General features: G+C 40.8%; 1 protein-coding gene across 3 annotated transcripts in view; it reads left to right on the top strand.

Annotated features, from left to right (window-relative positions):
• grid2 (glutamate receptor, ionotropic, delta 2) overlaps nucleotides 1-24,030 on the top strand; it is a 574,752-nt gene that overhangs the window by 481,922 nt on the left and 68,800 nt on the right. For all 3 annotated transcript variants that reach the window (XR_011979819.1, XM_072681911.1, XM_072681910.1), the window contains exon 12: nucleotides 23,610-23,748. Coding sequence is in view for 2 of the 3 variants with exons in the window: in XM_072681911.1 (XP_072538012.1) it covers nucleotides 23,610-23,748 (139 nt within the window). In the remaining variant the exon portion in view is untranslated. The remainder of the gene's footprint in view (nucleotides 1-23,609; nucleotides 23,749-24,030) is intronic.

Here is a 24,030-nt window from a genome sequence, read left to right on the forward strand (position 1 = left end):
AACATTAACACCATTAGCATTATGCTAACAGTTTAGTCCTAATTAATAGCTACTGACATCTACTCATTGTTAAGAATTGGTTAGCCAAATTCATGGCCAGTGAGAAAGAAATATTTTGGCTCTGTAGACATCTCTGTTGGTATCTATTCTTCAAACTAGGGTTCAAATAGAATAGAGAAATGGCCCTAATAAAAGAGTTCAGCATTAAACGGTCCTACTGCAGTAGTCCCTCCCCAGCATGTTGTGTATTATCACCAGCATGCTGGTTTCTATTTCCCTCCGAACTTGCTTTTAAAATGCTTGGGGTGAGTCCATTTCAGCTGGAGCCACATATGAGCCTTTGTTGGGGCTGCGCTCAAGTCGTCCACTTTTATGCGCCACTCGTTTAGTGTGTTGAGCTTGGCTGGCTCGCAGTACGCCAAGCCTGCTGGGTTCATAATTCATTCCGAGCTGCCAGTACACGGCTGACATAAACGTCTCATCATGATGAAATAATCAGAGAGTCAAAACGAGACTCCTTTTAGAATTAATTTACGAGTCACTGCATCCCCTTCGCTGATGGAATCTCGGACGAAATAAAATAAGAGAAATTGACAATGACAAGGCCTGGATTAAATATTAAGGGGCTGGCGAGGGAGTGACTCGGGCATGAGTGAGACAGCATGATGAGCAGCAAAGCACGCCCCCCTGCAGAGAAAATCCGGGCTCAAAATGTTGCTTGCATCTTTAACAGGTGGATCCGGCGTGCCCCCCAGACCCAAGCTCACGCTATAATGGCCCCCTGTTGGTAAACTCCAAATCCAGCTTGCACCATGCATCTCCTCGTTAGCCACTTGCATAACGTGAAGCAAGCTAATGCGTGCCATAAACCTTGCAGCTGTGGAGTGCAGTTTTTGTGACAGAAGTATGAAATGTACACTATGTGGCCAAATGTTTGTGGACGCTCCTTCTAATGAATGCAATCACTTACTTCACATTTTACCCATTGCTGACACAGATGTGCAAATGCAACTGTGGAAACTGTGTTCTCCGGGAATGATGGATGGTCCTCCATCCAATATGGTTAAGGAGTTGGGGATGAGATGTAATGGTGATTATCCAACATCCTGACCTCACTAACGCTCTTTTCGCTGAATGCCATCAAGTCCTCACGTCAATTTTTATAAATCTTGTAGAAAGCCATGCCCTGGGCAGTAGAAAAATTTAGTGCAACAAAAGCAGGATAAACCTTTTTTTTAATCCCCCTGATTTCAGAAGAAATGAGCAGGTGTCCCAATATTTTTGTCCCACTGGTTGCTTTTTAAATGCACTGTTGTAAACGCACCGCAGTAACATATGGACAGCAGGGTTGTCAGGTAGTTGCTGTAATTACTATATACGGCATCCATACTGAAATATTTGTTTACCGTAATGTGATGTGCTGAATTATGGATATGGAAAGTGTGCTATGCTAGTCAGTTAGCAAACAACTGTCCGCTGATGAACAGAACTGGCAGTTAATGTTCTCCTCCAAGCACGGACAGCTGTCCAATCATGTTGCATTAGCAGCAGTTAAAAAAAGATGTAGTTGACTTCATGTGACTCGGAGGAAGCCCAAGGTATTTTCCACCCTACTGCTTACTGCCGTAAGTAGTATTGTACTCCTTGAACATGACCTTTACAAGTGTACTGCAAATTAGCTTTCAGTGTTTTACATAGCTGATTACCTAAACTAGGATTTTGACACCGAGCATTAGATATCTAGCTTGACTGACATTAATTAGCTTTTTCACCAAGTTTAAATATAAATGTGTTGCATTTATCCTGGTTCACACATACTGCATTAAGACTTCAAGTCTAGAGGCTTTTAGATATGGCCGTGTGGTGCCTAGCTTTACAGTAATGCGAAAACTTTATTGTATTATATTTAATATTGGTGTAATGATGTAACAGTATATTTACAGTAGGGACTTTGATACGGTATAACCTGCCTGTGTTACACTACAAAGCTCTCCCATAATTCAACACAATGTGCTGTATAAATCTATTTAACACATTTATATCTTAACTATATTATACAATATCATAACTATATCATAATATTCACTGTAGATTGTTGTAGAAATTACAGACTCTTTTTGACAGTTTGGGGAACATTACAGGGCGGTCAGTCTGAATAAAGATCATTTACATATTAAATCTTAATGGCACAGGAACAAAATGGCTTGTTTATTCCTAAAGGATACCTAGAGCTTGATAAATGGTCCCTTAAAAAAAAAAAAAAAAATATATATATATATATATATATATATATATATATATATGTTTTGGTTGCATAAACTTATATAATTACAAATATTGTAAGAGAAAATAAATGTATCATAAAATGAGTCATGTGAGCCCTTTCACTACATATACAATGCCATAAAGAAGTGTTTGCCCCTTGTCTAAAACAAGGGTACTGTATCAATTGTGCAATATAAAAAAGGTCTCTAAAGCCCTCTTGGGGGGATTAGTTTTACATGGGGAGGTGGGGTTATTGAAGTATTACATGGTAATTTTACTCTTATCCCAATGCATCCTGTCAGTAATTTTTTTCAGACTGTGCGCTCCAGCGTGTAAATCGAGGCACAAAAATAACCTGAGGTTAGCTTTTCTCGAGGTGCTCGAGGAGGAATTGGCACGAATACCTCAGATCGTTCAAGTCTGTGGCAAACGCCAAGTACAACACTTAAATCCAGAAGACAAGCCAAAGGACTCTCTGTGCTTCTGGCAGCTTTAGTTAGGTCATTGTGTAGCGTAGCCTATAGCCTATAGCCTATATACATGTTATGAACATGTAGCTGCTAATGTTAAAACTAAAATTTCAGTAAAAAAAAAAATCATCAATTAAACATTGGTGGTGGTTGTATGATGGTTTTGGGAATGCTTTGCTACATCAGGACCTAGACGCCTTGCTACCAATGACAGAATTCAGTACTAAGAATTCTGCTCCATATCAGAGACTTTTTCAAGACAATGTCAGGTCATCTGTCCCTGTTGCACCGGAAATGTGCTCAACCTACAAATGTCATTGAGTAGAAGCAGTTCTGCAAGGGGAATTGGGTCAAAATCCTGCATGGCACTGTAAGACACTAATCACAAATTCTGAATGTCTATCACGTTGTTGTGTTTTTTGTTCCTTCAGGGTCCGTTTTATGCTTTATTAGGTTTTGATTAAAGAAGTAGTCATTGAGTGTTTGAGATGAGCTCCATAGCCCACTCCAGAAAGCTTTAATAACACAAAGCAGGCTAATGCACTTTTTTTGCATTGAATTTAATGGAATTAGTCCAAGTATGTCTTCGAGTATATCCACTTTTTACTCCCTCTGACTCAAATCAGCAGGGCTGATGTTATCTGGGAGTACAAGTAAAAACTACCAAGTTTTACACTATTGTTGTCTTCTTTGTAAGCATTTTTAATTTTTAGATTTAGATCTTTTTTTAGAAAAGCCTTTTCTGAAGTGTTTCATGAGGCATGTAACTGCACGCACTCAAGAATGCTCAAAAATAATGGGATAGACTGTAAAGCGCCCTAACACAAGTCTGGACTTCATGCTGATGCCATGTGTCCTGCCTTCAGTGTCCTAAATAATGAAGCTGAAGAGCAAATATCATGCAGTTTTATTTGTCTATATATAAATCAGAGGCTTAAAGAGGGTCATGCCAGCAAGGCTGCTGCGAAGAGAAAGTGGGGAAACGTCATCCTCCAGAAAAAGTCGGCAGGACAAACATGAAGAAGCCAATTCATCGTTTTTTGCGTCTTTTTCTCATAAATTATCATCTAAGCCATCTGTATTAACAGCCATAACAGCCATCTCATCCGAACTGGGAAAAGAAAGTCATTTTTTCTTGTTATTACAAACCCTCAAATTATGTTGCGTGTATTGATTGTGAAAATTAAAATGAGAAACAAACCAACGGGGCCGAGTGGAAAGGGCCTGCTGAGTCAGCCACTCTTGCTCCCTCCAAAGGGAAGTGATTTTGCTTTTGTTGCTGAAGTAGTCAAAAGAAGAGCGGAAATTAATGTTTTTCCATAAAATTCTGATGGGAGGGGTCAGTCGTTTGCATTCATCCTCCGCTCAAGTGCCGGAAAACCCTGTAAATCCTGCTGTTCCACCTTTCCGGAAGCAAATCTGTTCTTGCCGAGAGCGTTTCGATGACTCGATAAAATGCAGGCAAAAGAACTAGTCGGTCATACAATCTATAGTATGAGTCTGTCCTTATGTGTGCAGGTATGTGTGTGTGTGTGTGGATGTACCATGTGAGAGGTCTCTGATGTGTGCTGGCTTAAATATGCATTGGTTCGCTCTAGAGAATCTGCACTACTGTAGCCATGCATAATGTATCTCATCTTGTTTTTAGGACTATGTGGATTGAAAAAGCTCCCTTGCTGGGCCCGCTGCATTGTTTTCCATGCATTTCGAAAGCTGCTCGTGTTGTGCGAAGGGTTCAGGACGTCCGCTCTGGTTCGCAGCAACCTGGAAAGCTGACTCTGTGCCAGTAGTACAAAGTTAGCAAGCTTGTCGTTTTATTACTTTATTTGCTTAAAGTTCTTGTTTGTAAACGGTCACTAAATCTAATCTAAACCAAACAGAACTAAACCCATTTAATACAGAGGCACATCCTTTAATCTACTTCTGTTTAATGGTAAGGACAATTGTTGCATGGAATTTCACTTATAAGGAACATGATAAATAATAACAAATTATGTTTTTTAGTGACAACATATAATTTTGAGCAAGAAAACAAATGCATATGCATTTCTTACTTTTTAAGCTTTGTTTAAACTCCTAAAAGAATCAAAAGTAAGCTGTTAATGATGTGATTTCATTTGTGAATGTGTTTACAATGCTCACTGAGAAATTACCACAGTACATCCAACAATAAAGACAGCACTGTGCATGTTTTATACAGTGATAAAAAGCACAGTACTGAAGTACGGAAGCCTCCAATCACACAATCCGGTCTCTTTTACTTCCCCATATCAACATGTGTGTCAAAATCACTCTGATTTTAATGTGTTAAGGGGGGGGGGGGGGTTAAAAAACTGAATTAGTAAGTAGTCGAGTAAGTAATTGATTAAGTCAATCATGTTGCCTTAACATTACAATAAAGACAATTACAAAATAATTACATTTTGATTTTGGGAGGAGGAACATGCCTGAAGCCCCTCCTTTCTAATCGAACGTCCTATAAATTCCTTCTCTACCTGGTTCATGTGTCTATGACAAGTCTGCACAACCCTCCGCCACCCCATCAACTCTTTTTAACCCTCAACTATCATTCCTGGTTCTACATGTCAAAGGGGGGGGACTGGCTTCCAGCCACAACACAGACGTTCTCCCCCTCTTTTACCATCATTTTTCAAGTGAGCTTAAAATTAGCTATTTAAAGCACTTCATTTAACCTTCTAAAACACTCTATCACCCCACTAAAAGACACTCAACCAACAACATCACGTCACACAGTGAGTCTATGCTGTTTCGGGCTATATCCCCCTAACACTGCTGCACCTCGATACTGATGCAGCTTCTCTACAGTTCTAAATAAATTTATTAAAACACCAATAGCAAGTTAACCATGATGGAAAACACTCACCCATCCAAACCATTGAATTCAGGTGTTCCAGTCAGTTTCATGGCCACGAGCCACAAATGCAGACTGCTTCTACAAACATTTGTAAAAGAATGGGTCGCTCTCAGGAGCTGAATGAATTCCAGCATGGCACCATGATCGGATGCCACCTGTGCAACAAGTCAAGTTGTGAAATTTCCTGGCTACTAAATATTCCACAGTCAACAGTCAGTGGTATGATAACCACTGTGTAAGCGAATGGGAATGAAAGTAACTCAGCCACAAAGTGGTTGGCCACGTAAAAGGACAGAGCGGGGTCAGCGGATACTGAGGCACAGAGGTTGCCAACTTTCTGCAGAGTCAATCGCTACAGACCTCCAAACTTCATGTGGCTTTCAGATTAGCTCAAGAGTGCATAGAGAGCAAAGCGTTGGGTGCAGTGATGTAAAGCATGGCGCCACTGGACTCTAGAGCAGTGAAAATGTGTGCTCAGAAGTGACTCATCATGCTTCTCCATCTGGCAATCCAATGAATGAGTCTGGGTTTGGCGGTCACCAAGAGAACAGTACTTGTCTGCATTGTACTAAGTGTAACGTTTGGTGGAGGGGGGATTATGGTGTGGGGAGTTTTTTAGGAGTTGGGTTCAGTCCCTTAGTTTCAGTTAAAGAATCTTTAATGCTTCAGCATACCAAGAGATTTCAGTCAATTTTATGTTCCCAACTTTGCAGGAGCAGTTTGGAGATGTCCCCTTCCTGTTCCAACATGACTGTGCACCAGTGCACAAAGCAAGGTCCATACAGACATACAGACAGGATGAGTGAGTTTGGTGTAGAAGAACTTGACTGACCTGCACTACAGTGTCCTGACCTTAACCTGATAGAGCTCCTTTGGGATGAATTAGAGCGGAGACTGCGAGCCAGGCCTTTTCTTCCAACGTCAGCATCTGACCTCACAAATGCGCTTTTGGAAGAATGGTCAGAAATTCCCATAAGCACACTCCTAAACCTTGTGGAAAGCCTTCCCAGAAGAGCTGAAGATGTTATAGCTGCAAAGTGTGGCCTGACATCATATTAAACCCTATGGATTAAGAATGGAATGTCACTCAAGTTCATATGCAAGTAAAGGCAGGCGAGCGAATACATTTGGCAATATAGTGTATAACTATAATAATGCACATAATATAATAGCATGGTGTTTGTGTGTGTGTGTGTGTGTGTGTGTGTGTGTGTGTGTGCTTTTTCAGTATGTTCAAAATGTAATAGTACAAGCATACAGACAAAATGTGACAGCGCAGCAGGTCATGCAGTTAATGATCTCAGTTTGGACTAGCAGGTCAAGCATGTGTTCAGCAAGCTGCATTATAGAAATGAGAGTTCAAGTTGGTTTAAACATTACACTCATGCAAATGTGCCGGCACCAGCCCAGGCATGTTGGCACTCCTTCAATATGATACGTCAAACTGACAGGCAAGTTCCTGCTAACCCACCAAGCTCATTACTGATGTTGGGAACGCGGTCAGTAAGTAGCAAGCGGAGTGAAAGGATAAATACAATTTGTGCCCTCATTTGTGCTAATAAATCTGCACAGAATGCATATGAAGTTGGGTAAAATATCTCAAGTACATTCAGTCGTAAATTGCAGAGGAGCTGACTTTGATTGCCATCTCTCTGGGAATCTGCATTAGCATAATTTCAGGTTGAAGCAGAGTCGTGGCAGGTTGCTTGGGAATCTATTTCAGAAGTTCATATTCCAATTACAACCGTATCTTTTTAGAGAGCCCCCCAAAAAATTGGAGTGGGGATGATTTTACCCACTTTTGTATGTATAAAATGAGAATTATCACTCTCAAAGCTGGCCTGCATGAATATCTTCAAATAGCCAGACTAATAGTAATTAGTGGGGAGCATGAATTTGAATCTAATTGGCTCTCCCCTGTAATATTCCACCACCGTTTGGGATACGGAAACTGTGGGGTGAGCAGGAAAAAATGACATCTCCAAAAAAGACACTTCCTGTCTCTGCATCTTTTTGACTTCACATGCACAAGCACCTTACCTTTTTTACCCTGCACCGGCTTGTGCCCTGCTTCCCTTTAGTATACAGTGAGTACTGTCAAAGATTAGTGACTTGTGTTATGTATATAGTATATAGTGCGTCATTGGGCAATGACCGGGCGTCCAAAAGTATCTGTTGAGCAGATATATGTACACTCTTATAACCAAAGGTTTAAAGAACCAATGGAAAAGTATGAGTGTGAAGAACCTATATATAAGTGATGGTTTCTCCCTTGCAAACCTTTTTTATGGAACCCAAAGTGGCTCTATTGCTCTAGTTCTATGGCACAAAGAACCATTTGTGGCCCCTCTGTTTCTATGATTGTGGAGAGTGTCTTTCTCTGTGCCATTCAGCTCCATTAGCACTCCCTGGCACCAGAAGCCACACTGATGTTTACCTTGTGTCATTTGACTGGGGTTCCAGAACGTATGCAGATGACTTCACTATGTGGACAAAAAAGTATTGGGACTCTTAATCATTAAATTCAGTTGTTTCAATTAGTCCCATTACCACAGGTGTACAAAATCAAGCACCTAGCTTGTAGTCTGCCTTTACACACATAGCATACCTGGAGGTGTGATGTGTAGGCGTTGCAATGCTTTTGTCCATATTTGCATATAGTGTATATACCTCCTTGACTTGATTGGTTTAATATTGATGTTCCACCTCATTTGTTTTTGCCGTGAGCTTGGGACATCCACGCAGACCAGTTTTTCTCTGCTAGTGCTCTCATGCTTAAACAGTTGATTGGATAGGAATTGGGGCTACACATACCTGGAATAGCATTACAAAAGACATATAGAGATAACGAAAGAACCCCTTACAAGTGACCAGTTACTAGTGAAGTTGGGTTATGGGTGGATGAAGCCTGTGTTGGCTTCCCATGTTATAAACAGATGGCAGACTGAGTGGGACAGACAAACTAACAATAAACTGCACAAGGCCAACCCCAGTACAAGCAGTAGAATTACAATCCACTTTGAAATTAGATGGGACCAAGTCACATACACTAGATCCCACAGTATACATAAGAAGTTAACACACTCCCCTCTGTTTAGGGGTGAGTGTTCCCCACACTGCAAAACCTGCCAAACGCCCCTTAGAGTCAAGCATTTATTAACAGAATGCACAGTTTACCACCACGACAGACGCAGACTCTGTATAGGACATCTTTAGAAGGCCTTCTAAAGGCCATCCTCAGCCAAACCAAAGCTAGACTGCATCCAGCGAAACCTCACCTACCAGGAAAATGGCCTATGAGCTGTCCGGTCATATAGTCCCCATTAACTAACCATGGGTGAGCATGAAATTCCCAGTCTTTTCATGACCTGGGAGCTGTGGAAAAGTTATATAGCATGTTCAAGGCTTAAGCTCCACAAGTTGTGCTTTTCATTCCACCAGAGCTTCTGTTGGAGCCATTGTCTTTCGCCTCAGACTTTGTGATGTATTCTCTCACACTTTTTTTTTTTACACGACTGCCTGCACGCATTGGCCTCTGGACAGTGTTTATAGGAAGCGAGGTGGAACGTCTCATCCATTCTAATGAAAGGAAGCCACTCTGATAACGGCGAACAAACCTCAACCCCATTCGCAGCGAGCCGGAGCCTAACAAAGACCGGCGGAAGGAAGTGGATGTGTTTCGAAATGGATTTGCCGAGATATCATCTGTGAAAAGCAAGTTATCCTCCACAACTGCAAAAGAAATAAATTATCATTTGCTTGACACCGTGGCAGAATGAAAAAATTACACCGGAGGAGATGATAACAACGCATCCCGCTACATTTTCTGTTGGTGGGATGGAAAGAGCAAGCAGCTATTACTGTTTCCCATTCAGGTCCCCTGCAGATCATACAGGCAGATGAGGGCCATAAGCATGATGCACTATGGAGCTTCTGAAACATTTAACAGAGAATAAATCACCTCCACTCGTTCCCGTGGAAATGTGCCCCAGAGGCTGCCATTCCTCAGCACCCGTCCCCTCTGCAGCCCTGCTGAAGGTTCAGCTGTTCGTTTGTGTCAAAGTGAAATCAGACACACTGCGGTTATTGCGCTGTGAAGTGGCAGGAACACATGAAAACGAGTGTTTGCTCACATGCTGTATTTGAAGCTTAATGCTAGACAGGCTTTTTTTTCTTGGATGTGTAGCGCAGTAATCCTGCGCCATGGAAATGAGCAGAATCCTGTTTGACTAGTGAGTGGAGCCCAAGGCAAGATTGTGTTCATAGATGATATACACTGCAGTTTCTTCTTTATTCCTGTGGGATGGGTCCCATCTACTACTGCTATCACTCTCTTCCCCCCATCCCTCTGCTTCTCTTACTGTTGGATGGGTCTTTTTTCTCTTCTCTCTCTCTCTCTCTCTCTCTCTCTCTCTCTCTCTCTGTATCCTATCTTATTCTCTTTCTCCCTTACATTCTCTCTCTCTTTCTTTAACCCCCTTTCTTTCTCTCTCCCCCTCTCCATCTCCATCTCTCTCCTTTCCTTCCTCCCTTCCTGTTGGATGGATATTTCATCCCCTCTCTCTCCTTCCCCTCTCTCCATTTCTCTTACTGTTGGATGTGTCTGTTTTCTCCTCTTCTATCTCTCTCTCTCTCTCTCTCTCTCTCTCTCTCTCTCTCTCTCTCTCTCTTTCTCTCTCTCTCTCTCTCTCTCACTCTCTTTCTCCCTCTCTCTTGCCCCCTCTCTCTCCCTCTCTCCCTCCCTCCCTATTTCCCCCATCTCTTGCATATGCATATACACTATTTGGACAAAAGTTTTGGGTCACCTGCTTTTGTTGGGATAACTGCATCCACTGTCCAGGGAAGACTTTCTGTTAGATGTTGGAGGAGCGTTGCTGTGAGGATGTGATGCTTTCAGTGACGAGAGCGTTAGTGAAGTTAGGATGTTGGAGGATCACCATCCCACCTCATCCCCAACTTCCACACTCATTCCACAAGTATTTCACATCTCATCATTCCAGAGAACACAGTTGCACTGCTCCACAGCTCAGTGTTGGGGGGCTTTATACCCTCCAACCCACGCCTGGCATTAGATGTGGTGCCAATGGATTCATGGTTATCTATTCCAGAGAGTCCTACTCTATTGGCAGTACTTCTTTACAGGGACTTGTCAACAATGGGTGCAACATAGCTGACTGTAGCTGAATGCATTCCATGCATTACAAGGGGTGTCCACAACTGTTTGGACATAGAGCACTTGTATGCATGTTCTGTGTTTTTTCCAATATGTTAAATTATGAAAATAAATAGGAACTCGGTCTAGTTTAGCTTGTTTCCTGTTGAGCACTTATTCACTTATTAAATTAAGAAAATAAACAACTGTTAAATTGTTGTAGAAGACTGTTTGATGTAATTCATTATACTGTAGCTTGTTCTGGGGATGTTTTTGGCATGTTGGTGCTGTAGGTTTTCTGTGTTTTCCAGCATTTACTTCACTTGGTTCATTTGTTTATGGACTGATTGGGAAAAGGGGTGGGAGGGGGGTTTATAAGACACCCTGCGGTCGTGTGTTAGAGAGAAAACACAGCTTGTGTACAGCATGGCTGTGGCTGACAGCAGCTGGTAAATAAAGCACTACGACGTGTGCAATAAAGCAGTGCCTCTTCTAATAGCGCTGAACGTTACCATACATATATAATCTCCCTCCCTGCTGACAAATAATGCTTCATCCATACTGCCAATGCGTAGAGTTACAACGCCTGAGAATTTTAAGCTGACAGTGTGCAGCAGTCTCAGTGTTCCACTAACAGATACGGTTCATTTTTCATGATGTGTGGGGTATTTGTTGGTGATTTCACTGAACTGTTTGCAGATCTGAATTTGGTTTTGGTCATTCTGTCAGGATGTGCGGCTCTGATTCTGTGTTTTATTTACTCCACACTGTTGGCATATCCTTTTTCCTGGGGCATCCAGGATTTTTGGTGGCTGACAGGCTGTGCTGACTGAGTCTGTAGCTCGTACAGGGTTGGATCAGTCACTGAGCTCAGGGGCTCTGCTACACTTACACTGTAGAGTGGTTTAAGGACCAGTTTGCTACTGCGGACCACACTCTAAGATAGAACGGGAGGGTGGTTGGCTTTCATGGGGAGGACTGGGCCCCCCCAGTCAGCAAAGTTGTTTTATAGAGAGCGAGTGGTCTACAGGTATTGTTTTTTAAGGGTAGGTGGGGCATTATGTTTGGGATCCTTATCATTAGCTGGAGATGTTTCTAGACACCTCAGAATTCAGTGTGCTGTTGCATTCAGCAGTTACATCATCAGTGAAGATAAGCGCATCAGTACCTGTGGCAGCCGTACACGCCCAAGCCATGACACGTCCACCACCATGTTTCACAGATGAAGGTGGTATGTTCGATGTTGTGTATCTGCCCATCTCCACAGGCAGACTGTGGTCACTAAGAACTGGTGCTTTAATTTGAATGTAGTGCTCCCAGTGTTCCAGATATCTGTTCATACTATGTGTGGTGTGCTGGTAAGTGTTTAGACTGGGCTGTTGGGAAGTGCTGTTAGGCTGCTGCTTATTAGGACCTACTTTAGGGGTCAGTTTGTGGCTCTGCATGCAGGGCAGAGTTAGGCTGATTCCCTCTGATAATACACATAAAAAGATCCTTATAAGGCATGTTCCTGGTGCCCATGCCGGGCTTCTGTTGTTGGATGCTTGTCCCATCTAGTGTAGCTGTGCCTGCTGAGTGGACCCCATATCTCACCCTGTTTGTTTTTTGTTTTTTTGTTTTTTTATTAGCTCTGTGTGTTGCATCTTCTGCTCTCTCTCTCACACACTCTCCCTCACACACCCAGAGCGTGCAAACATTTCCGACCAGCGTGCTGCGGCTAAAGAATCGTGTTCCGAGGCACACCTTAGCATTTTTTTTTTTATTTATTTGGATGATTTATAACGCTGGGAGTTGCAGGGTGGCTGCGTGGAGAGATAGCAGTTCAAGAGGCGAGGCCACGCTCGCGAGCAGTAAACTGTATGCAAATTGATGGCATTATTTGCCAGCTAGCCTCATAATGAGATACTTGATGGCCTGAATAAATTGCATTCACACACGTGTATACACACACACACACAAACACACATACACACAACCTTCAGGCTCTGGCACCGTGCCCGAGAAATAAAGGTGCCATGTGGTAGGAAGCACCGCTCCGGCAAAACAGACGACGTGTATTTCCTTAAGTTATTTATCGCCAGAGCGCTCTTGGAAAGAAAGGGAATAAAATAATATAAATAAATAAATAAATAAATAAATAAATAAAAAATGAACGCTACTCATCAGAAACTACAATCTTCAGCTCTCAAGGTGCTGCAGAGATTTAGAGCTTTACAAGGCAGCGACGTATAAACCTTTGAATGTTTTGCACCAGTAGCTTCAAAGGACTTATTTGAAGTTGATTTAACCGTTGAGTGACAGTGAACTGGAGTGGGGAGAAGTTTTTATTCAGCAGGCCTGAAGCAACCTTAGAGGAATTCTCAACATTATTATTATTTTTTTTTACTTATTTTTAATATTTCCGTCTCTGCATCTCCACAGTCATAGTTAAAATCAACCCCAGTATCACTTTGAAGGAATTTACTTTTTGACATCAAATTAATGTAAGAGAGTTTGATGATCTTCTTGTGATAATTAATTTTTCCATTCTTGGCATTATTAAACGGTGGCAAAGTGCAAGCGCATGTTTGTTTTATTGGTGTTAAATCTGACTGTGAAAAGTGAAATACAAAGAAACAAACATAACCACAGTCATCACACTGCATAACTTTGATTTTCAAAGAAGGTGTGCAAGGAGGACTCATGGATTCACCTGCTCAAAGCATATTGTTCCAGAAGTCCTGTAGCCAGTTTGCAGCAGCTGAACCATAGGTCAGGGTGTAAAGTCTATCCTAAACCACACATTGCAGTGTGCAGAATCACAGTTGCACCACAGAGACTTAAGGTACATCCTATTAAAGGCCAATCAGGAATGTTCTTCAGTGGTGGCTCAGCGGTTAGAGCGCCGGGATATTGATAACAGGGTTGTGGGTTCGATTCCTGGGCTCGGCAAGCTGCCACTGTTGGGCAAGGGCAAGTAAAGGGCCTTGAGCAAGACCAGATGGGTTAAATGCGGAGGACACATTTCGCTGTACAGTGTACACTGTACAGTGACAAATACATGCACCTTTATAAACAGGAAGTATCTCACTCATGATCTTGAATTGATTTCAAATTGTTTTTCTTCTGCACTTCATACTTATTTCAGTTGTGTGTATTGTATTAGTAGACCATATTATTGTTTTCATTAAAATATTAGTATTTCCTTGCGTTCCTTTGGTATCCTATTCACTTTGCTTTGTCTTGTTTTATGCTATTACTTGCATTTTAAGTTACAACGTACAGATACATTGAAACTAGTGTGCATGGTGCACAATGTAGGAACCTGATTTAGAATCAGATTTATTGGCCAAGCATGTTCACACACATACAAGGAATTTGGTCCGGCTGTTAGTGACTCTCTAGTGTTCCATATACAGCTACTCTACATGTAATTTACAGACAATACACAACATACAGAGAACAATCGTGTAATAGTATACACAGTATATTACATTTCTATACAGTGTGCTTTACAGTGTTTTTCACAGAATAGCAGTAAGCAACACTTTAAATAAAATTAAATATTGTGCAACCACAGCAGCGCAAACATGAAATGAGTAATGGTGCAATAATGCAGCAACTGTAGGATAAGAGTGATAATAGTTCATCCGTAATATCTATGGCCTGTAGCTGATGATGGTGATTAGCTGTTGATGAAGGCCTGAGGGTAAAAACTGTTCTTTTGCCTGACTCTCTTATTAAACAGAATATAGTAACAGTTTACGTTCAATCTAAGCAATGATCATATTTGCATTTAGCTGGGGCAACTGGCTACTGGCCTTTGTCAAGGTTTTCTCTGGCAAACTTTAGTCTTGCCCTAATAGGCTTTTGCATACCTCCCATGATTGGAGGTAGCTGAATAGCTGTGGATTCTAAACTTTTCCACTTTTCAATAATACCACTAAGAAAAGAGGGGGGACAATAAACACATGTATGGAAATTACACACAATACATAACTACATGACTACTAGGCACAAGGGAAACCATGAAAGTAAGTCAGGGTTATTGTATGTGCAGTGTGTTCATTGAGCAGAATCAGAGAAAAAGCTGTAATACTGAGACGTGGTGAGTCATATATTTCAAGAGAAGGACTCTGAAGGACTTTATGACCTTCAGCTGATTGGCCTTTCCTCAGCCTCCCTGAGAAAGTGCTCAGCAAAGTGGCCCATCCACTCACCCTCGGCTAAATTTACAGGGTTTCTAACAGCCGTGAAGGGCCCTTCATAGTGTTTCACCACCGTTCACCTCACTGGGGAATCCACTTTAACTAGTGTCTCCCCGCTGCTCTAAGGAAACGCTGGGATAGCTGTGCCAGCACACCAGGATGATTTTTAATTTCTGATTAGCAGGTCCACTTCCTACTGTGGGTTACTAAACTGAGAAGCATTTTACTTTTAGACAGTCAGTAGATCCTTTTTTTTTAAGAATTATGTATTTTAAGGAACCAAATTCTACTTTTATTTTCATTTATCCTATACTGAGATCCACCTATTTTATATAGAGTTGCTTTTCATGTACCAAAAACAGTTAGTAATCAATTACATTTTCCAGACTAGCCTTATCTTTTTCCAATGGCAGCAAGTGAACGGTCTGTTTATGAAGGTGGTTTGCTGGAAGCAGGAAAAATATGCAAGCACAAGAATCTGAGACACTTTGTTTTATTGGTGTTAAATTATGTGATGGTTGGATGACTGGGTCAGAACATCTCCAAAACATCAGGCAGGTCTTGTAAGATGGTCCTGGTATGCAGTGCTCAGTACCTACCAAAGATTTTCCAAGGAAGGACAACCGATGAACTGGCGACATGGGCGTCCAAGGCTCACTGATGTGTGTTGAGGTCCAATCTCACAGAAGAGCTACTATAGTCCAAAATATCTGAATAAGTAATGCTGGCTATGTCTGGTGGAGTTCATGCCTTGATAGGTTAGTGCTGTTTTGACAAAACCAGAGGAACCTACACAGTATTAGATGGTTTTACTGTTATGGCTAATTAGTGCATGTAAATAACTTTGGTTTTAATTGGCTGCCTCATGTCTTGATTCTTTAGAATGCTGCAGTGATACCTTTGCCACCTGATAGCCTGCTGTAGGCTAAATAAGTCTGACATCACCCTAATTATAAATCAGAATTGATTGACATCATAATGTCCATAGAGAAAATGTATCGACTGAGGAGTGAAAGAAAACAGATCCTTCTGAAATAAGCTCATTAATGTTCATGCATTTAGCAAAGCAAGGACACTGTATTCACATTTTCTGTCACCTTTATTGGTTCAGCAGAATATATTGTTTATTAATGACAACCTCTATATTGGGAGTTTGTGTAATGACCCTGTTTCAGCTTTGCAGAGTGATTTGGCTGATTTGACTGTGCACTTATCAAAAATAAAGTGTCCTAATTGGTGCTCGGATCTGAGGTATGGTTCTAGGAAAAACAGTTAAAGGGGAATCCCAACGATTCTTCCAAATGTCTGCATAATTTTTTTTCCAAATGTCTGCAAGTGTTTGAGGTGTAAAAAGGGTCATTTAGAGTGCGTTGCTATGAAAGTGTTCATGTATAAATACACCAGAGACGTGTACATATACATGAGGAGACCAGCCATTGGTTGAAATATAATTTGGGTTCTGATAATGCTCAACATGGCATCTGCTTACAGATAAAGTCCTGCCTTTCAACAAAAAGAGCAAATCAGCTTACTGGTTACGCAGCGAGCAGAAGATGCCTATAAGGACTTTGGTAGTACCCAGTCTAGCATGTAGGAGAAAAACCCATTAGACAGACTTGGCATTGACACAATGTTTCATTTCCATTACATTTAAGGCATTTAGCAGATGTTCGTATCCAGAGTGACTTACAAAAGGGCTTCGCTATTTACTTAAGAATAACCTCAGCTAGTTTGAATAGACAAAAAATTAAAAGATACCTCCCCCTACCCCCTACCTACCCCCTAAGTTTAGACACTACTAAAAGACACTACAAATATACGGGGTATTCAAACTCATCCTGCATCCAAAGTTTAAGGCCTGACACTAAACATACCCTATGTAATATGGACGTGATCATGTTTAACAAGCTGCTCAACAGATAGCCTCCCTCAGTAAAATTCAGCCAGGGTTAAAGTTAAAAGGATTTTGAAGAAAATGTGTGTCTTACAAGCTTCAAATACTGTTGTTTAGTCTGGAGTAGCCTTTTTAAGTTTCTAAATGCAAAATTAAAAACTTTACAAGCAGAACTTGGTGTTGCTGTAGTGCCAGTATGTTTGACAATATGTTAGTATAGGCTAGCTTGCAGTGCTATGCTATACTAAGTCATGCTATGGACACACCCATGCTTGAATCACTGGGCTTTTAATGAATCAATTCTAAATATTAGAGGTAGGCTTAGTGTTAAGCTCATCCTAACTGGTAGAGAGGGTATTCAGTGTGATGCTTGCACAAGTATTTAAGAATCATATTTTTGCTAAGAAGCTTTTGGGGACTCAGCCCCATGCATTACAAAATTAGAAATCTCTAGAGAGCATAGTATAGACCAGGGCACACACTTATGCAGAGTAAAAGGTAAAATGGATATTTTGTAGTTAAACATCTTAGTAGCAGCAACATTATATGTGAATTTCTGAGTATATTCACCCTGAAAGATGATGTTTTCTTCTCCACTCTATGTAAGCTGGCCAGAGTAAAGTACAACCTCCACATGGTGGGGTTAGTTTTAACACAATACTATATTGACAAATTTAAATCAGTTTAAAAAAAATTAACCTGTTTTTACAGGTTATATATTTTTAATTTTTATTGGGCTGATGATATTTTTATTGCAGCCTATTTTTACCAATCATATTCATTTTCAAGCAGCATTATGTATTATTTTTACCCTAAAATAACAGATTCAAAATCATATTGAAGCTCCATTGGGTTTAATAGGGAGAGTAGCATTGCTGTTGTTGTTACTCCGGGCTTGGCATGCTGCTAATTGCACTGTGAAACTCTGGTGAAGTGTGCAGGATGATGCCTTTGAGAACTGTTCAAGGCTGCGTAAACAGCGCTGTCATATTAATATACAATCATGCAATATTATTCCTCCGCCTCAGTCCACATGCATCTTTCCCTTCTGATGAATGTTTTGTAAAATGCACATATAGTGTGGCTCCAAGCACAAATTCCTAACTGTAGGGGGAGCCAAGAAGCACATACCAATCCTTGCATGATGCTGCATTAATGCAGACATTTTTATATGTTTTGGTTGGAAATCTAATTTTGGCTTGAACAACAAAGAACTGTACAGAATGTGAAATTAATGTGATTTTATACAATCAGTGTTTTTGCAATTGTTATGCAGTGTTCGTTTGGACTGGGATGTCAGATTTTCCTAGTTCCAAGTAGGAAATTTCAACAGAAAGCCCCCACAAGTCTCAGAAAGTCGGAAGAACCTCACCAATCCTTCCAGTTCAAACTCCATTATGGCTGCACCACACATCAACAGTAGTTACAGCAGTGGTATTATACCATTTATTAGCTTGTTTCCATGGTGTTGTGATGCTCAAAACTCAAAAAAAAAAGTGCATTGTTATCATGTGGTATCACTAACAATACTAACCTGGGACAATGCTAACAATGCAAAAGTGGGACATAAACAGTGAGACATATTTTGGTTACATTCACCATAAAACACCAGTAAAGGATTGCCTACCCGGTTGTGGTAAACCACTTACCCAGCTCTGGCTTCCAACTTCCAAGGTAAATGGAATGCAGCATTACAACTAGCCACTCCATGTGTTACAATTAGGCCCATCAGTGTTGGTGCTATATACAAAGCTTAGAATTTTCAATAGTAAAGATGTGTAGGTTGTTTGTGTACTAAAATGTTTTCTAGATATTTCTAAAATGACAAAAAAAAAAACTAAAGCTAGTGTTGTACCCCGCTCCAGTTACATAAGTTACATAAATCAAAACTCAAAAACCTGAGAAGACCAGGGCACAAACTAATGCAGAGTAAAAGGTAGAATAGATATTTGTGGTTAAACAATTATAATGTGAATTTCTGAGTAGATTCACCCTGAAAGATTCTTCTCCACTCTATGTAAGCTGGCCAGAGTAAAGTATATACGTATAAATATATATGCTACAGTGTGCATGCATGTAAGCTGTGTGTATGATGTAAATATTAGCTTAACATTAACATATGAACAGAGGGCTACGATTCAGACGATGTTTATTTGAGCTGTTTTAGAAAATGTGTTAAATCAAGACATCATCTTATCTATAGCATATTAAACATTTGGCAAGTTGGCAAGTTATCATTTCTCCGTTGTAATACCTCATTAAATGTGGTTTACTTTATGGAGCTGATTATTGTTGCCTGTAATGGCCTCCCTTGGGATCAAGTCTAGTTTACCGATGGAGAAGTCCTTCACATACATACAGACCTCAACCTGCAAATATTTCTCATTATTGATTAAAAAAACAACTTGTTCTCCCATACAGTTGCAAATGCACATGCATGGACACACACACACTTACACACACAGCAAGCAAGTACAATAGAGCTCTTTCTGCTATAGATCTTTCTCTAAGCCACCTCTCACAGTGGGTGTTTACGTGCTGTGAGGGGCTGAGAGGAGTGTGTCGCTTCTGGCCTGCTAGTGAATCAAAGGCACAGAGTGAGGAACCTGCTGGAAAATAAGGCCGGCCGATTTGATGTGCATGGCGGGGTGGCTTTGAACCCCAGTCATAAGGCTCCTAGATAAAAGCTACATTACTGGCTGCCTCATTTTCTAAAGATCAACATCCTGCAGTCAGGAGAAGGGCATGCAATCAGCCTTCGCAGCCTAGCCACAGCAATATCCTATTGGCCGCCATGCACGTCTCATGTGCCGCTTTTCACACAAAATCATCCTTCCCTCTTGTCTCTGTGTCTCACCGTGAGACACTGGGTTGAGCTTTTTGTTGGCTGATTTTAAATGCACACTCATCAAAAATAAAGTGTCCTAATTGGTGCTTGGATTGACGGTATGGTTCTTTGAAAACCCTTTAAAGGTTCAGTTTTTTTGAGATGTAAACAGTCATCCAGAGTGGGTTGCTGTGAAAGGGTTCATGTAGAGAAACTTAGAGACTCTAGTTTCTTTGAAATGGCAGTATAAAGAACCAGTTATTGCAATGCTTTCAATGCATCAGGTCATTTTAGAATGGGGACCAGTGAACCCTATTCTGGGTTTAGTGGGGGAAAAAGTTGCAAATCTGAAAAATGACAATGAGATCCGTGAGCATGTTTATAACTATTTCATGAAATACTTTTCTGTGTTAGCTTTCATAAGCATTAACCTCTTCAGATGTCTGCTTCCATTGCCCACTGTTCATCGTTCACCATACAGATGTTTCTCTAGAACAGAGCGTTTCACACAAAAGCACACAAGAATGACTGCTGACCTTTTAATGACTGTATCTTACAGAAATCCAGTGACCACCATTTATTTTACTTTTCTCTATTAATATCGACTCATAGATATTGTTGTATTTACTTGATATTTACTGGGCAGGATCTAGCAAGGGCAAAAAAGTATAGATCATTTTATAGTAGTGTCAGAAATTCTAATTTTGAAATGAGAAATCCCAGGAATAGAAAGTAGTGTAACTAGAAACTGGTTCGAACTGTGAATGAGAAAAAAACACAGTGCATCCAACAAGAAAACACTGATGTGTTAGACTATTCAGTTTTATCATGTATGCCTTGTAACGCCTCTGGCAGAAGATTTAAACCAGTAGGACTTATTCATCCAGTTTTCAGTTTTAGTCAGTTTCCAGCAAAATGGCCACTAGTGGGACCCCACAGAAAAGCTGGTTTAATTTACACAAATGGTCCTTTAGAGATCTACACATGAAACGTTGTTCTTCTCAGGCATCACTTTGAATGGTTCCGTTTATTGCCTTTATTTGTAAGACTGAAAGCAAACACCAGACTCCGATCTTGCTTATTTGTCTCTTTGTTCTGCTACATCATCATAGTGGGTTCCTTCAGCTTCCACAGTTTTACCTGTACCTTACTCCAACCTGAGCAGCAAGTTTGAGATTGTTCAACGTCATGGGATGCCTCAAATGAGTTCGCTAAGCTCCTAATATGTTTAAATTTGAATTTCTTTACAGCCTCAGGGATGCATTTATTTCCCACCCATAAAGAATTCCCGAAGAGGGGATGTGTCAGAGAACTTTAAAAGAAATACCTGTCAAGTCTATGAAAACTGCAGCTGGGTTTTGATAGCAGTGTGTGTCTGTATGAGAGTGAGAGGAAGACCTTCAGAGGGACCTTCTTACATTCTTACAAGTTAAAGTCCAGAAACTGAAAGGTTAAAGTGTCAGATGAGTGAAGAACTGCCCTTTGAAGATAGACACTCCCAAACCTCAAACCTCCTGCATCCCAGGATAGGTTGGAAATAGCAGAACGTAAAAAAATTGGGTCCCAAGAGAATAAGCGTAGCTAATGCCTGCAGAATCACTCGTCTCGACTATATTAGCGGCAGAGAGTGTGGCAGGGAAAGTACACAGCCTGCGGGAGATACTCTGTGAGCGCACGTCAACAGCAAATTTCTTTTTAGCAGACAGATCATCTCCAAGGACCCAGTCAGACGTAGTTGGTGTCAGATATCTTATTGAGCGTTTGCTGAAGGGACATGAAGGGAAATGCTGAATACTTGTTGCACTTAAAAGCTGTGATCATTTCGGTAAGTTGCGAGGACAAATGAAGCTAATTTTTCACCAGCTTCTTGTGTGGCACCAAGCCTGAAGCAGAGCAGATCCATCAGCAGGGCTGAAAAGAGCACTGAGAAAAGTAGAGATATGTGATGATACTGGAATTAGATGTTTAGATTTGACAGATTTTTTGAAAAATGTGTTTATTGGACTCTAGAAGAGCAGAGTGTGTAGCTGACACTATGTTATTATACTGAAATGCAGAATTAAACCATTACGCTATTAGAATTAGGCCTTCTGTTAAAAATAAACACTTTTTTGGGGGGGGAAATATAATAATGTTAATTTGCATTTCTGGCATTTGGCTAACGCTCTTATCTAGATGACTTACATTTAAATCATGTTACACTAGTACGTGTTTTATTGGTGCAGTAGGATGTACCAGTACAGCGAAACCCCCAGTCTGCCATTAGAAGGATGGTGATGCTACCCACTATGCTTCATCAACCTTTCCTTTGGGATTCTGATAGTGTTCTACCAGAGTTCTACCAGGCATTAACACAGAAATTAGGCGTTTGTAAAAGACATACAGTATCAGTTTAACGTTTGGAGATACCTGAGGGTTTCAAGTAAGTTGTAGGACCATGGCAATGTGTTTGTGTGGGTGGAGATACCTACCAACTACTTTGTGTGTGTGTGTGTGTGTGTGTGTTTATGTATATATATATATATATATATATATATATATATATATATATATATATATATAATTTATATATATATATATATATAATTTATATATATATATATATATATATAATTTATATGTATATATAAATATACATTAATACATGAACATTTACTCGTTTAGCAAGTAAATATTCTTATAATCCTATGACCAAATCATCTCCTTCCAGGAGAACATACAACTTAGCCTACTCGAGCCCCCCGTCACTTTCTCCTCCAAATGTCATTCTTTGTTAGGTTGACGTGTAAGGCCTTTGGTCCAGCTCCTTCTCTGAGGGGCTGGAAGGCTGTGTAGAATCTTCACAGGCTACTCTAGGCTCCTTTAGGATGCACCCATTGCTGACACACATGTGCAAATGCACAGCTTGTCTAGTCCTTATAGAGAAGTATTGCAAACGGCATAGGCCTCCCAGAAGCTGAATAAACATGATGCCTAATGCAAGCCTTGGGCTGTGGAGCAGTGAAACTGTGTTCTCTGGAATGATGGTGCTCTATTCAGTACTCTTGGTATGAATTGGGGATGAGGTGGGATGGTGATCATCCAGCATCCTGACCTCACTAATACTCTTTTTGCTGAATGCAATACAATCCTCACAGCAATGCTTGAAAATCTAGTAGAAAGCCTTCCCTGGACAGTAGAGGCAGTTACTCCATTAAAAGCAGGATACATTCTTAAAAAACAACAACATAGTATACCTTTACAAAGAACAATTTCCTAAAAAATACATAAAATTCTAAGATAACTAAAGTTTCAGAGGAGGACCATACCTGAAGTTCCTTCTTCTAATCTGGCACCCTATAATTTCAGTTTCCTCCTTTTTAGCATCCCACCACTGCCCCTCCCATCTCCTCCCTGATAGTAGGCTTACGTCTGTTTATCAAGAGGCTGTCCAGCGTTCTACCTTAAAGCAGAAGCCTTTCGGAACTACAGCACAAGTTCTGAGTTCCCTCCCCTCTTACAGTCATACAGTCTCATTCTTCTTTTAACCACATGTTAAAGGGTTTGATCCAATCTAGCAAATTGTCGTGTAACTGCTGTTTGTCAAAGCATCAGTTGTATGCTTGAGGAAGCTCAACATCAAGCCCCAGAGCAGACAGATGTGTCCCTACATTAACACTCCTGGTCTGTTTTTTGCCATCTTCTTCAGTGGTGCAGGAAATTGTAATCTTTTACATTGCATCTGTTTGCTAGCTCGGACACTGCAAAGACCTGAACTAGAACACTTCCTTTTAAGCTGCTCAGCGGCTGTTTCGACACTTTGAGAGGAGCAAGCAGTCTCTGAGTGTTTGCTCTTGACCCATGTATGAACTATGCCTTCAAGTCAAAACGCTTTCAGGGAATGAATGAATACTCACGTACTTACTTTCTACTTCGCTCTCTGTTTATGTTTCCCTCTAGGTGGAGAGGTCCCTTACACCACTCTGGCCACAAGGATGATGATGGGTGTTTGGTGGCTTTTTGCACTGATCGTTATCTCTTCCTACACGGCCAATCTGGCAGCCTTCCTCACCATCTCCCGTATTGAGAACTCCATCCAGTAAGTGTCTGCTGTAGCTAATGTTAGCATTAACTCAACTCTGCACTTACCTCAAATCTGATCACTGTGTTTTTTTCCTATTATGGGAAAATCACACTATTACTTCTCCGCGTTTGGCACAGTATCTAAGCATCTGTGCTATTTGGACTCATCAACCCTGCTCTTCTGTCCTCAGGGGAGAAGAGAAGTAATTTCAGATCTACCTAGAGACACCTCAAGACAAATTGCTATAGTGTTCTTCCCACTAGGTGTATTACACTTGGACGGAATGAACTCGATGTG

This window comes from Salminus brasiliensis, chromosome 6 (genome assembly GCF_030463535.1).
Source record: "Salminus brasiliensis chromosome 6, fSalBra1.hap2, whole genome shotgun sequence".
NCBI lineage: Eukaryota > Metazoa > Chordata > Actinopteri > Characiformes > Bryconidae > Salminus > Salminus brasiliensis.